Raw genomic sequence first — 14,036 nt, 5'->3', positions numbered from 1 at the left:
CACATACACATCGAGTCCCCCGGACATACAGTTACATTGGACAAGGTGCGCATTCTAGATACGGAGCAGGATTCCTTTGTGAGAGGCGTGAAGGAGGCAGTTTACATCAGGGCCCACCAACCCTCTCTGAACCGTGATGGTGGGAGATACCGTCTTCCCGCCACTTTTGATGCACTCCTGACGTCATCACGTTTCCGACTTCCGGAAAGTCAGCGACTGCATCACAAATCTGACGAAGGTTGACGGGATCAGCCGAAAATTTATGGTGAGTTCTCCTTATTGTGTTGGAACAAGTCAAACTCTTTAACTATGTATTCTACCAACACAGATGAGCTTTCATTCGAACACTAAATGCTGTCTCTCACCATTTTGAGAAATTACATGACATTTGGATAAGATCTGGGTACAATATATTTTGGCATATGTATCGATACTCGATGCTACGCATTTCTGATGGCTTTTCAGATTACCTTGTTATGAAAAGTAGTCCCTTCTGTGAATAGTTAGGATGGAATCCAAAGCCAAGGGATTTTAAAGAATTTTTGGAACTTCCTCAGTGTTCCTTTTGCAGTAAGGCTAGGAGCATTCTAGCATCTGTTATCAGTTACAATGTAAATCAGTCTTCGTACAATAATATACACGTTACAGGAGCTTTTTATCATGCAGTCTGTCTCAGTACCTTCACATGGAAATCAACTGAGATCGTATAAATGTAAACTGCCTAAACATATACAATATTTTTTGTTCATCTGTATATATTCAGTTAATACTACACCAGTATTACTGTATTGAAACCCAAAGTCACAAAATGTTACATTTATCTGAGTTGGATAATTTGAACTTACTGTAGTACCAAAATAATTATTCACTGTGTAACTCCAGGCTTTGTCAAAGAATAAACAATCTTCCGCTTTTGTGACGTCATGTTATGCAAATGATATGTGACTTGGTGAGCAGTGGACTGTAGGTTTCAGAACGTCTGTGGGACCTCTGTCTTTATTCCAGTTCAAACTTGCTTCAGTTAACATTACATTCCCCCTTGTTTTTCTTTTTTTTTCCACTAGTTGATCAACATTGGATCATCGTACAACTATGGCAACGAAGACCAGGCAGAGTTTCTGTGCGTGGTGTCACGTGAATACGACAACACATTGAACGGGGTGGTAGAGACACAGACAGACACCGAGAAAGTCAAGGTAAGTTTGTAACTGCGCACATGTGGCCAGTCTTTGTATCTGTATTGCTTAACATGCATGTTGTAGGGCACTGGCATACGTTATTCAGGGGGCATGTCTCAGTTTATGTTGGGTTTCCATTCAAGGCTGCACACCCTCAAATCTAGCATCTGTCTCAAAGTTACAGAAAAACTGGTTTGTGCACCTTTAGAAGAGAATTCTGGACTAAGTGATGTTATACATGTACCACTAACGCTTCACAAGCATATCTCTCTTTAAAGACTTGCGTGTATGAAACTACAATTTCTTAGGGTTTGGATGCATGTCAAAGATATAGAAATTTGAATGTTGAGGTTTATACATGTCTAATTGTACATACATGTAACTACACACGGTTGGAGGTACTTCATGGATCTTTGTGTCTCCTCTTTTACCCACAGGAGTTGCGAGAGAGGGGTTCCAGAATGTAGTCCCGTGGAACATCGTGAGAAGTTTATGATCTGCCAAACACATTCAACAAAGCCTCAAGAGGAGTACCTCTCCGTTCAACCCCCCCCCCCCCTGCTTCACATGTACACAGTTCTGTAAATCTTGTAGAAAAAAAATAATATCAAGGGGATTTGAAGCTATTTGCAGCAGAAAGTGGTTTGGATGTGATGTCGGTTTAGATATTATGATGTGTATGTGTACGACTGTATCGTTTCTATACTATATATATATATAATCATTGAAATGCTTGTCGTCATGATTTATTGAAATTGTGCTTTTATGAGCTGTACAAATAACACTGTGCTAAAATGGGACCCTTGTGAGCTTTTCTGTTTTTCAAGAGCCTTAACTTAAGCCTTTTTAGAGGAGAAAGTGTTGTTTTACAGTTTTGCAGTTGACTTTCTCCAGAAAGTTTGTGTAGCACACCCAGACTACAAGCATTGTGATTACTAGACTAAGTATGATAATTAATATGCCACATGTTTGTGAGTTATTACATTGTATCTACTTATTTTTCTCACTAGCATAGTACGTTTGGGCAGTTGATGTGATCAGAGAGGACTTTATCAATCTTTGAATGACAGGCAGCGAGCTACAGTCCATACTTCTGTACAGTGAACTCATACAATGTTACTCATATATGAAACAATGTTGCATTTAACGGATAATTTGCCTTGCGGAGAACTGACTGCAGACCTTAGTCTGTGTCCTAATGAAGTAGCATTTATTCAGTACCAAATGTGATGAATATTGTCTCTGAGGAGTTAGATATATGGTGTGCCATCAATGGCCTTCAAGCCATCGTGTTTTGATGTTTTCTGTAAAAAAAATGGTCTAGAAACATAACTAAAGGTTCCTTGTGGACACCTGAAGAAAGGAGTGCCCCTTTAGCCAGCTTAGTTTGTATGGCAGTGTTAGTACGGCATGTTCTTTCTTACCGTAGTTATGTCCCAGTCTCCTTGCAGAGTGAGATTTTTGTAAACGTAACCATGGATTCTCCTACGAAGAGTCCATATGTGACGAGAGATTGGGCAACGTAATATATTGTGGACAAATTTCTTCTGGTAATGTTAAAACTTGATGGCATCATTGAAAGTAGGTCTAAATTAAGGGACAACTTGTATTGTGTACAAGAGGTTGTTTGTTATGATACGTGTATGGATGTTGAGAAATTTACTGGTATGAGTGGGTGAGTATTTTGAATGAATGTATTGTTTTGTGCCCATATGTATCAACCAATGCAGTGATATGTGTCTATATGTTTGAGTGTATATGTGTGTGTGTGAGTGTGAATGAAACAATTCATATTCCCTACATCGATTTATTCTGAGAATTGCAATTCCTGTTCCACTTATGCTCTACTTTGTGTTTGTTGGTTTGTTTTTTTTTTGGTCATGATTTGTGAATGTTGCAACAGCCATACCTAAGACATTATATGTGTACAGCAGCAGCATTATGCTGATAGCGAGAAACTGTGCTAACGAATATGGTTGTTTGTTGTTTTGTCTTTTTGCTGTTTGTAAGCTTACACAAATGTTTTAAGGATAGCCTTGTCTATCCCCATGGGATAAGCCACGTCTATGGATAGAATCACTGCCTGTTTTCTTGGTACCAGTCTCTTGTAACCCAGACCCAGCTTGTATTTCCAAAGCAGCTTTCCTGATAAACCAGTCTGTGTACTCCAGCTACAGCCAAAAAGCTGTTAGCCAATCAGCTACAGCCCTGGCCAGCTGTTAGCCAATCAGCTACAGCCCTGACCAGCTTTTAGCCAATCAAGCTACAGCCCTGGCCAGCTTTTAACCAATCAGCTGCTCTGTCTCATTTCCATCCTTCTGGGCAATATGGAGTACCTGATTGGCTAAAGCTCCCAAAAGGGCAGACTGCACACTGGTTTACCAGGCACGAGTTAGGCCAGGGTGGCTTTGTGTGATCGCTAGATATTTTTGGTCACTCTTCTTACTACTTCTTACTTAAAAAAGCAGCTTTGTCAACTTTGGAACTTGAGTATCTGAAGGAGCTTGTTTTCTAAATTATTCACTCTATTTTAAAATCTAACTCCTCTGACAACACTTAACGTTGCATGGTCTAATAGAAAGGTTCTTATAAGTAGGTTAGAATTCCTGTAAAATTTTGGCTCAAGCAAGATTTAGTACTTGCCTACATGTATGTGATTTTTCCTCTGTTAAACAGATATTAATGATGTTTGTTACGTATGCTGATAGCTATTGATATGAACTTGTTTGTATTGTTGTTATGACATTTTAACCTATTCATTCTCAATGTGAGATTCAAAATGGGGGAGACGACAAAGTTTAAAATGTTTTTCACTTGTTAGGCTTACATGTATGCTTGTGCAGCTTGGATGTGAATGGATTAAGATATCTCTCTTAGAATAGGAACAAATGAAAATTGTATTTTGATGTGTTACTTGATATCCATTTTGTAATTCATGTGCAATTCACAGTCATTATAATAGAGTCACAGGATTCATGTAATACTATGTAGAAACACGATTAATGAAAAAAAATGTACCAGTTTGAATGTTCCTTTCAGCTTGGACAACTTACATAGATGTTAAGATTTTGTGCAACTGTTTTGAACTTGACTTGATTTTTTAAGTGTCATTTGGTAGTGAATGGGCTAAGGAAGACACTATCCAATGTAACGCCAGCTGTCATAATTCTCCTGGGTACCTTAAGACTGACACATTTTTAAAGAATGAGGAATTTAAAGAGGTTCGCACATGTCAGATACCTGCTTGTTCAAGACAGGCCTCAATGACGCATTTTTTTAAAAACATGATGAGTGTCGCAAGGTACCTGGTGGAATTATATGAGGGTTGACCCTAGGACTTCAGTATCAAAACTACAAGTACATTACAAGAAAGGACGCAATTAGACTGACATAATTGAAAGAAGTGCAAATACATGCTGAATGTTTCCTTCATGTACCATCCGTTGGGCAGAGATTTGGGCTTGTCGTGATTGACAGAATCGAGGTTCCTGTCTGTTGCCAGTTCGGTGGTACAAGCTTTTACTGTAATTCTTTTTTTCATGCTACTTTTATATTCACTTCTGTACTGTGAACTTATCATTCCCGTTATCAAATCATTTGTCCTTGCCCCCCCCCACCCCCTCCTCCATACACTTGTCACCACTGTGTCAATTTTCCTCAGACCATGAAATTTTGCTGCCCTGAATACAAAGTGAACTACAGTATATCCAGAACCATGCTTTATCCAGAACCATGCTCAAACATGGTTCAGGATAGCCCATGTGTATCCAGAACCATGCCTGGGGCAAATCTACATTCTTAGATGCACATAAATTATCCAGAATCCTGCCTGATCCTAACCCATTTAGGCATAGAATAGGCATAGCCACGGTTCTGGATATGACATTAGCTATTTCAGGTCACTATGTACAGATGGTACTTGTAGCTTCAATGTGGGCAAGCCATATGACAATGACAAGCTATATGTGTCATATGTTTGGCAGTTCTGTGTAGGCTGAATGTTAAAGTAGTCAACACTTCCAATTTAGCAAACGTGTGCCATGAGCTCTCAATCTCACTGTAACAAAAAAATGTACTGAGTCTTCCTTACTCCATTCATACCCATCATTTTCTTTGACTTGTGTAAAGCATGTGTATCAGAGGACGTGTGTCAGAATACATGAAAGTTGAAGTACATATTTCCAATGTTACCGACATGTATATTGGTGTACATGTATGATAGATACATGTATGACAATACATGAGTGTGTAAGGGTACACATTAGATACAGTATGAATAGATCAGATTACATGTATACGTCTACATGTATGTTGGAGCACATGTATATCAGGGTATATGTTGTAACACTGCACCCAGATGCAACTGGCATTTCATGGAATGACCAACAGTTAAAGATACAAGGTTATATTTTATGTGTATAAACAAAGGTGATCTGAATGTACACCTATACTCCATCAAAAACTGTTTGGAGGGTAGCCACCATCCTCCCCAGCCAAAACAGGTTATCCTTGGAAATTATTGAGAGGTGAAGAAAAGAGGCCATTCCCTGTCAAAATGCCACTTGCACCAGGTTTCGACTTCTCGTGTGTTGCTTACCGTTTCTTTTGGTTTGGCATCTACTGTGGAATAGGGGACCAAGAAGCAAAAGACAAAATCCTGCATGCACTTGTGAAGTACTGTACCCATACTACATGTTTTCTACAAGCCAAACCCTGCATGACTTAACTACTAGATGTTATTCACTTGAAGAAAAAAACAAGCAGAAAGATATTTTTAACAAGCACAAGCCAAGTATGTGACTTGATTTTTCAACAATAAAACAATTGATCACACTGTTAGCTCTGCCTGGATGATTTTTGTCACTTGACTATATGTACTAGTCTGTGTGTGTGTGTGTTTCTGCACATTTTGTAGTCGTCACAACTGTAACGTTATATTTAGCCTATTGTATAGCTGAATATAAAAGCTAAATTGATACAATAATTACTAGAATAATGATATAGTTTAAAGATCTAAAACCTATTATATAATGCTTTGTAAATAATAAGTCAATTGTGTTGCTGCTTAACACAATCTATGTACATTGATACTGTCCTCCTAGATCAGTTTAAAAGACTTGGTAATTTTTAACAGAAGGTAAAATTCCCTTATTAAGCATGCAAATAATGTCTAAGATGTGATGCTAACCTTTACCTAATTTAGTTGTATCACCAGTAATTAAATTTCCATCATTTATCACTAGGTTGTTGATTTTCCCATTGATTATAAACATATCATACCATATACAAATGTCTCCTTAGTTATGCATATTGAGATCAAACTTAAACTACATGTATATACTTCTCCAGCTATGCTATCAATCTTTTCTTGGTTATCTTGTTTCAATCACGCTAAGCAAAACATTCCTGCAGTACCAAAACAGACTGCCAGGAGGCCAAAACAAACACCAGCTTCACAAACTATCCACCAGCCAGACGTCCTGAATACACACAGAATGTACAGAACAACTTATATTGTAATAAAATGACCTTCCATACAGTACTCATTCCTCAAAACTCCTAGTCGGTACTGTTACATCATGTTAGGCCATGTTGATTTGATTCAGTATGGTTGACATCTGCGAGCGCATGAATTTTCGTCTGTTTCAAAAAAAATATAGTTTTCGACCATACTGTAAATCGTACAAATATGTCGTCTGTTGCAAAAAAAAGGATTGGAAATCGATAATAATGTCATAGAATGCCGAAATCTATTCAGGAAAAGAAGATAATGTGAAGAAATGAAAATGAAGAGTCTCTTGTCATTCGCCATGCATGTACCATACATGTGTGTTTAGTAATTTGTTCAACCTTTCTGACCACGTATACGTAGATTTCATAATGAAGGACACTTTTTTTTTGGCCAAACTTTTTTTTATTCGCACGCTCGCGTCAGCTTTTAGGGTTCCCAGATGATGACATCCATATAATCAAATCAACATGGCCCTAATATATACCAGGGTGTCGCACTGGCGGTTAAATTGCCGTCACGTACTCGGGTCCGTAGAAGGCGAGGTGCTTGTCCAGTGTAAGTTCCAGCATCTGGAAGGACGGCCGCTCGGCAGGCTTTCTGCGCCAGCACTGTAGCATCACATCGTACCTGTGCACAAGCGACATCTAGCGATCGTCATTTGAACCAAAGCTTACTTTCAGGCCCTTAATTAAGCTAATTGCCTTATATGACTTCGTTGCTATTCACAAAACGTAAAGCATATCAGATACAACGGTACCATATATGTTCCAGTTTCGAGGAATAGTTATTTGAGCTAACAGTGCCACACGTTCATTACCTCACAACGTTATGTATGTATGTTTGTTGGTGAGCAGACCTAAATAACATAAAGAGTAATTAAATGACCCTGGGTACTTTGACGACTCCAATTTCTTTGATATGCGGTTCTAACCATCAATCAAATTTGCCCGAGTGCTCGCAATCACAGAAACCAGCAGACTTACATGGCTCGCGGGCAGTCTTCTGGTTGCGCCATCCTGAATCCAGCCTGTATGCGTTCTTTCAGCTCGGATACTGTCACGCCGGGGTAAGGATCGCCCCCTAGCGTGCATATCTCGTACAGCACTATCCCGAAGGACCACCTGTTAGAAGGTTTCTATAAGGTCACGAGAACTTTAAGAGATGACATGTTCAAATATGGGTCAGAAACAAGATTGGTAATACACTGCAGATATTTGATAAAACTACTTATACTTCTCTTTCTGTAGTGTAAGGTTATAATATGAGTTAGGGATTGGTTCAGATACATGTATAATGCTAAGACTCATCGCTCTATGTGGTGTAAGGTTAGATTTAAAGATTGGTTATCATTGTTTACTGCAGATAGTATGATAAGACTCACTAACACACCGCTCTGTATGGTGTAAGGTTAGAGTTACAGATTGGTTATTATTACTGAAGATATTATGATAAAACTACTCACACTGCGCTCTGTGTAAGGTTAGAATTAGAGATTAGTTATCATAGTTAACTGCAGATATTATGATAAGACCACTCACACATCGCTCTGTGTGGTGTAAGCCTCTCCACTCTCCAGCCGCTCCGGCGCCATCCACTTCCATGGCACCCTCTGGAGCCGGTCCTGCCGACGGTAACCTCGGCTGTAGATGTCTTCTGCCAGCCCGAAGTCAGAAATCTTCACGTGCAGGCGTTTTCCGACCAGCACGTTCCGAGCGGCCAGGTCTCCGTGGACGTAACGAGACCGGGCGATGTGATCCTGAAACATACACGTCCACACAAAATTTATTTTAGCCTGAAATCCAACAACATTGAGCTGCAATTATACTATAATAATGACGTTTGGATCGGAACTATTTTATGCATTTTATATCGTAATCCAAATGTGAAAATGATGTCGACTCTCATATTTCTATGGGTAGCATCTAGTACATGGTGTCACCTGGTGCATCTGTTGCACATGGTACATTTGTAGCACCTAATTTTTTATTAATAAGTAAATGGAACATCTGCAGCACCGTGTGCATTTGCAGCACCTGGCCAATCGCTTTTTTTTTTACCTTGAACAGCTTGGACTTTGAGTATAGGACTATGACTCTGTTTCGACGCATCGGACTTTTATGTTTACTGTATGTTGTCCACTCTTGTCTTACGTATACTGTATGTAACAATGTCTTGTGTAATTTTGCTTGGCCCCCTTGGAAAACAGCTAATGTATTAAAGCTGAATGGGGCTACCCAGCCGTCTTATGGTGAAATAAATAAATCAATAGCTAGCATCTAGAATATACAGCACGTGGTACATTTGCAGTACATTGTACACCTGCAACACCTACTACACGTGCCTCTGCAGCACCTGGTACCTGTACTCACCATGCCTCTAGCGATCTGCCGGGCCACCTGGTACATCTGTATCACCTCAAAGGTGTAGATATCGTCTCGAGGTTCGTCAGAGGGCTCTTCCTGTAGAATCGAGAAATATAGTTGAAAAAATGCAATCATTTACCTTATTTTTTCCTATCAATATGCATTTAAAAGTACAGTGAGGAACTTAAAAGGTTCAATAAGTCCTGCGAATTAGTACAGATCTGTACTTAATTCCAGAACGACGCTCAAATTTTGCATCCGATTGGGAGCTAACAGCACATCCTCCACATTCTTAAATGACCTTCAAATGTAGGAAAGACTTTTACATTCCTAACTACCAACGTACTTACTGCCTCTAGGAGAAAACAATACTGTTTCTCATGTACCTCCCTGCATTTTCTCAGGAAGCTCTTCAGGTCTCCGTACGGCATGAACTCCGTGATGAGATACAGATGGTCTTCCACCACCGTGCTGCAGCCGACCAGACCCAACAGGTTCTTATGAACCCCCAGGTCCACAACTGCACGGATTTCCTCCAGGAAACTCAGTTTGTCGTCCTCACTGGCGTGTTCTGTGGATGGAGCAAAGTTTTCAGAAATGTATCATACATGGAAAACTGTAGAAAATCAAGGTGAATCAGATAACATCCACCTTTAGTTATGAGCTGAAGGCTTATACATGGGGCGTTTGAAAAAACTTAAAGCTTTGAAAATACACATTTTTTTATTTTGCTGATATTTCTCGAAAACAGGTCTCTATGCTCTTTTTTTATGTAGATCTCAAAAAACAAACTTCCCATCCAGTAACGTTTATACCTCCTAAAATTCTCGATGAAAATGTCGTTGAAATCTGGTTTAAAACGTCTGCATTATCATATATAACTATAAAACACCAAACCTTTAACAGTCTTGACGACGACGTCCTCCGTCTTGCCGTTCCGCGTCAGGGTTGCCCGGTAGACTAAGCCGAACGCCCCGCGGCCGATCCTCTCGCCAAGCGTCACCCGGCCGGGGTCGGTCTCGAACCGCGGGAACTGCGGCCGGGGTGGAACCAGCGGGATCGCCTCCTCCCTGCCCCTTCTGTTGACTGTACAAGAGCATGGGAGAAAGAAATTTGCCTGTCTGAGTAAAAAATCTACTGTTCGCTTTTTGTTTATTTATTTTTTAAATTCCCTTTACTTACATTGCATCTTTGTGAGATTTTACACGACTTACTATAAAATGAAGACCTCGCGAACTGTGGGTATCTGTTATTAAAAAAAGGAGATCAGTGCCCACAAACATACATCTGCGTGGTATAAAACTGGTTTCTGAAAAAAAACGGCATAAACACCTAAAGGTGAAATATGGCAATTACAAAACAATATAAAAGCAACCGGGGTCAAATCTCAGTGTTGACTTCAAGTGGACCTCACTTGAAGACAGAAGAAAGATGTCTAGACTATGCATGATGTACAAAATGACTAATAAACTGGTGGATGTCCCAACTACTAAGTACCTAATACCAGCCCAGAAGAGAACAAGAAATAGCCACGCATTCAAGTACCAGAGTTATCAACCAAGGATTGAGGTGTTCAAGAATTCATTCTTTCCTAGAACTATCGCAGAGTGGAACTCACTGTCACCAAGTACAGTAGGGGCACTGTCAATAGATAGCTTTAAACAATGTCTAGAGCTAGAAGTTCAAGGGTTAGGTGTAACAAGTCTATCGGTGTAATATAGTCAGCTGCCGCCGCGCCGCGTGCCTGCGAAGCTGGTGTGTTACGCCGAAAGGCGGTTATACCGGCTATACAGATACAGATACAGACTTATGGCTTACTCTTACAATAAACGTTGGTAAAAAAATTAATACATATTCATAACCAAGAGAAATCCCACTCACTGTGAGCCATCGATTGCGGACTGTCTTGTTCCCTTCTTCTCTTCCTCCTTCGTCTTAGGCAGACCATGAAGACGACAGCTGCCACAATCAGCGCTGCGGCGATACCGGCAACGGTTCCGCCGATAATGGCTCCAGTGGACGTGCGGCTTTCCTCTGTAGGTATTGTGTGTTCTATCAGAAACTTTTGTTTTCAAATTGTTTCCTGACACTAGAACGGCAATGCTATGTAGTACTACTGGTGCTAGTGATGAGAAGGTTTTTTTTTTTTCAATGATTGGGATATTATACTTTGTTATATATATATAGCCAATGGCATTGACCAACCAGAGGTTACCGTTTCCTATTGGTTATGACGCCATAACCAACCTAGTGGTGATTAAATCCCATCAACCACTGAACCAATGATAATAACGTTAATGACCCGCCTATTCCTCGGTGTACATGGTGTCATAAGGCCTGGCCATTTCCTATAACCGCCTCTGAAACCGTCTCGTACGCTACCGCTCACTCGGCGATTCAATCAGCCTTATGACTTGTCTACGTATACCATAATCCCCTATGTGGTATACATTAAACTGATTTTTCAATCCTTTAAGCACTGCTCTCTTGTGGAAGCTTTCCATCTCTCTCTCTCTCTCTCTCTCTCTCTCTCTCTCTCTCTCTCTCTCTCTCTCTCTCTCTCTCTCTTCCCCTCTCTCTCTCTCTCTATTTTCATCAACTCACGTTGGCATGTCGGAATATCTCGTTCTGCAGCCGCCCAATGATAATGATGATCATGGTAATTATCAAGTATATTTTAGACAACCGAACGAATAATGACGGTAAAGTTAGATAGAATAGATAATGGTTGGTACATGTATCTTACTTTGGCAAGTCGGAATTTCTCCGCTCCAACTCCCGTTCGTTTGGCAGGCGGGCAAAGATCTGCCGACAAGCTCGTACCCAGGGTCACAAGAGAACTGGATGTCGTTCCCAGAGCAGAAGCTGTCTCCAGTAGCGGTGATCTGGCCGTTCAGGAGGGCGATGGTAGCGTCACAGCAGATATCTTAAGATGAAAAAAAGAAGCAAAACTATATAAAAAGGTGAGACTATTCCAAGATTGGCAAGTTAATGTAATCCAACACCACAGGGTGTTGGCGACAGCACCAATTACCATGGAGACAGCCGTCTGATCTAGGTTATTGGCCTTGTGTTTTTGGAACGGAGGAAGAAGGTAAACATAACAAACTGGTATTTTTTTTAAACAAAAGCAACAAAAACGGATATGGTTTCCAACGGGCTGAAAGAAACTAGCCTAAATATTGGCCCCTAGTAGACCACCCCCTAGCCCAAGAAAAGGAAAGGGGAGAAGGCGAGGGACGATTTTGCTGCCGAGGGAGTTTTTGCCGTGGAGAGAAGGTTTCGCGCTCCAACGTTGTTGCGCGAAACCACCAAAATCATAACTTTCTTGTCGAAGGTAAACATCTAAATATTTTACCTGAAACATAGACCTCCACCTCGCACAGTACCAAAACGATGCTACCGTTGGTGCTGTCCTGTTGCAGTGCCTGCACCGACACATAACGCCCGAATACCGGCGGGTTGCAGTACACCACCTCGCGTCGAAAAGTCCGTGTCCGGCCCACAGGCATGTACGCCTGTCCACACTGATCGTTTTGGGTGAAGTTCTCGTTCGGACCAACCCACACCATTACATCTCCTGCTTTTTCCAAATGCCCTGTAAAATATGTCAGCAAAATATATGGCATTGGCATTAGCGCTAGAAGTACATGTACATGTACAATTACAACATGTAACTGCAACCTTGCATGCAGAAACGACTTACCAGTCAGAGAGGCGGAGCCACCCAGCACTCTGACCCGGCTGACTTTATAAAAACCTCCAAGATCCACCTTCCACCATGGCTGATCTTCCCAACTTGTGGCAGCGCACTCAGTGTCATTATTATCCACGGCTTTTTCAGCTCCTCGAAATGGCTGTACAGTGGAACTCTGTGATGCGTTCTTTCCAATGGCCACATTAACTTCTGCAAGTAATAATAACAAAGTAAACTTTAAAAAGTCATGAAATAATATTATGTTTCTACAGGAAGAAAAGGCTGGAAGCTATTTCACTTTGTACTAGCTCTTATGGATGCTTCTAGGCTATTGCCGGTTTTTTGGCAGCTTTTTGAAATAGATATAGCCTAAGAATGTAAAAAAAAATCGAAGGTTAGACATCCATTTCATATGATACACAAGAAAGCAGTTACTCAAGCAAATTGATAGGTAGGTTTTGACGAAAAGTAGGAAATGATACTCAAGCAACTGGATAGGTTTTGACAAAAATCAGTGGATATGCTTGAAACGTCTAAGCGTTTTCAATCCTATCCAGTTGCTTGAGTAATGATTCCTTGTGTAAATACTGACACATTACCTCTGTCACAGTAGAGACCAGCCCAGCCGACGCCGCAAGCACAAGTGTCCTCTGCATTTCGAGTTGTGCAGTCTCCGCGGCCGTTACAAATCTTGCCTGACACAACGTCGGTCAAAACGTGGCCTTCCATGTGGGGAGGGGAGCTGCAGGTAGGGTCATCGCGAATTGAACCGCGCACACCCACCGAACTCATTATATCCTGTAAACTACAGTCACACCTCCAGGGGTTCCCAGCTATGAAAAGGCTAGTCATGTGAGGAAGGCGTTTGATGTCTGTGGGCAGAGTATGTATGTTGTTTCTCGACAGATGCAACTTGGTAAGACTGGCAAGGTTGGAGAAAACTGTGGCTGAGAAAATGTCAATCTGATTGTCAGACAGATCCACGGTTTTAAGGGTAGTTTGCGTTGAGAAAATCTCCACGGTCAGATTCTGTATATCATTGTGCCTTAAATACAACTCTCTCAGGTTCCTAAGCCTTGCAAAAACTCCAGTAGGTACGACCGAGATGCTATTGTTGGACAAGAAAAGCTGTTTCAAGCTGTTCAGATTTGAGAATACCCCATCCGGCAGATCAGCTATTTGGTTACTACGTAGATCAAGCGTTAAAAGATCGGTGAGATGTGAGAAAACTCCGGCGGGGAGACTCGAGATGCTATTGTTGGACAGCAAAAGCTGTCCCAAACTGG

General features: G+C 40.9%; 2 protein-coding genes across 2 annotated transcripts in view; one reads left to right on the top strand and one right to left on the bottom strand.

Moving 5' to 3' along the window:
* LOC109483420 (BTB/POZ domain-containing protein KCTD5-like) overlaps positions 1–4,191 on the top strand; it is an 11,659-nt gene extending 7,468 nt beyond the window's left edge. The window contains exons 5-6 of the mRNA XM_019786431.1: positions 1,065–1,196; positions 1,616–4,191. Coding sequence (XP_019641990.1) covers positions 1,065–1,196; positions 1,616–1,645 — 162 coding nt within the window. The 3' untranslated portion in view covers positions 1,646–4,191. The remainder of the gene's footprint in view (positions 1–1,064; positions 1,197–1,615) is intronic.
* A 2,966-nt stretch (positions 4,192–7,157) lies between these two features.
* Positions 7,158–9,703, bottom strand: LOC109483444 (tyrosine-protein kinase receptor Tie-1-like). The gene is made up of 5 exons (XM_019786476.1): positions 9,440–9,703; positions 9,060–9,149; positions 8,229–8,446; positions 7,674–7,811; positions 7,158–7,317 (listed from the first exon to the last, which is right to left on the bottom strand). Exons 1-5 carry the CDS (start codon positions 9,482–9,484, stop codon positions 7,194–7,196), a joined length of 615 nt encoding a protein of 204 aa, XP_019642035.1. The 5' UTR covers positions 9,485–9,703; the 3' UTR covers positions 7,158–7,193.
* Between the last annotated feature and the right edge of the window lie 4,333 nt (positions 9,704–14,036).

Source organism: Branchiostoma belcheri, unplaced genomic scaffold, assembly GCF_001625305.1.
Source record: "Branchiostoma belcheri isolate BF01 breed outbred unplaced genomic scaffold, Haploidv18h27 scaffold64, whole genome shotgun sequence".
Lineage (NCBI taxonomy): Eukaryota > Metazoa > Chordata > Leptocardii > Amphioxiformes > Branchiostomatidae > Branchiostoma > Branchiostoma belcheri.
This window is presented reverse-complemented; position numbering and strand designations above follow the sequence as displayed.

What these genes read in the sequence shown, in the direction of transcription:
- LOC109483444 (XM_019786476.1), bottom strand. Translation starts at nt 9,484, where the DNA reads ATGCCGTACGGAGACCTGAAGAGCTTCCTGAGAAAATGCAGGGAG. An exon ending in GGCAGATCGCTAGAGGCATG is followed by an intron (nt 8,447 to 9,059) that starts GTGAGTACAGGT and finishes TGTATGTTTCAG; the next exon opens with GATCACATCGCCCGGTCTCG. An exon ending in TACACCACACAGAGCGATGT is followed by an intron (nt 7,812 to 8,228) that starts GTGAGTGGTCTT and finishes ACCTTCTAACAG; the next exon opens with GTGGTCCTTCGGGATAGTGC.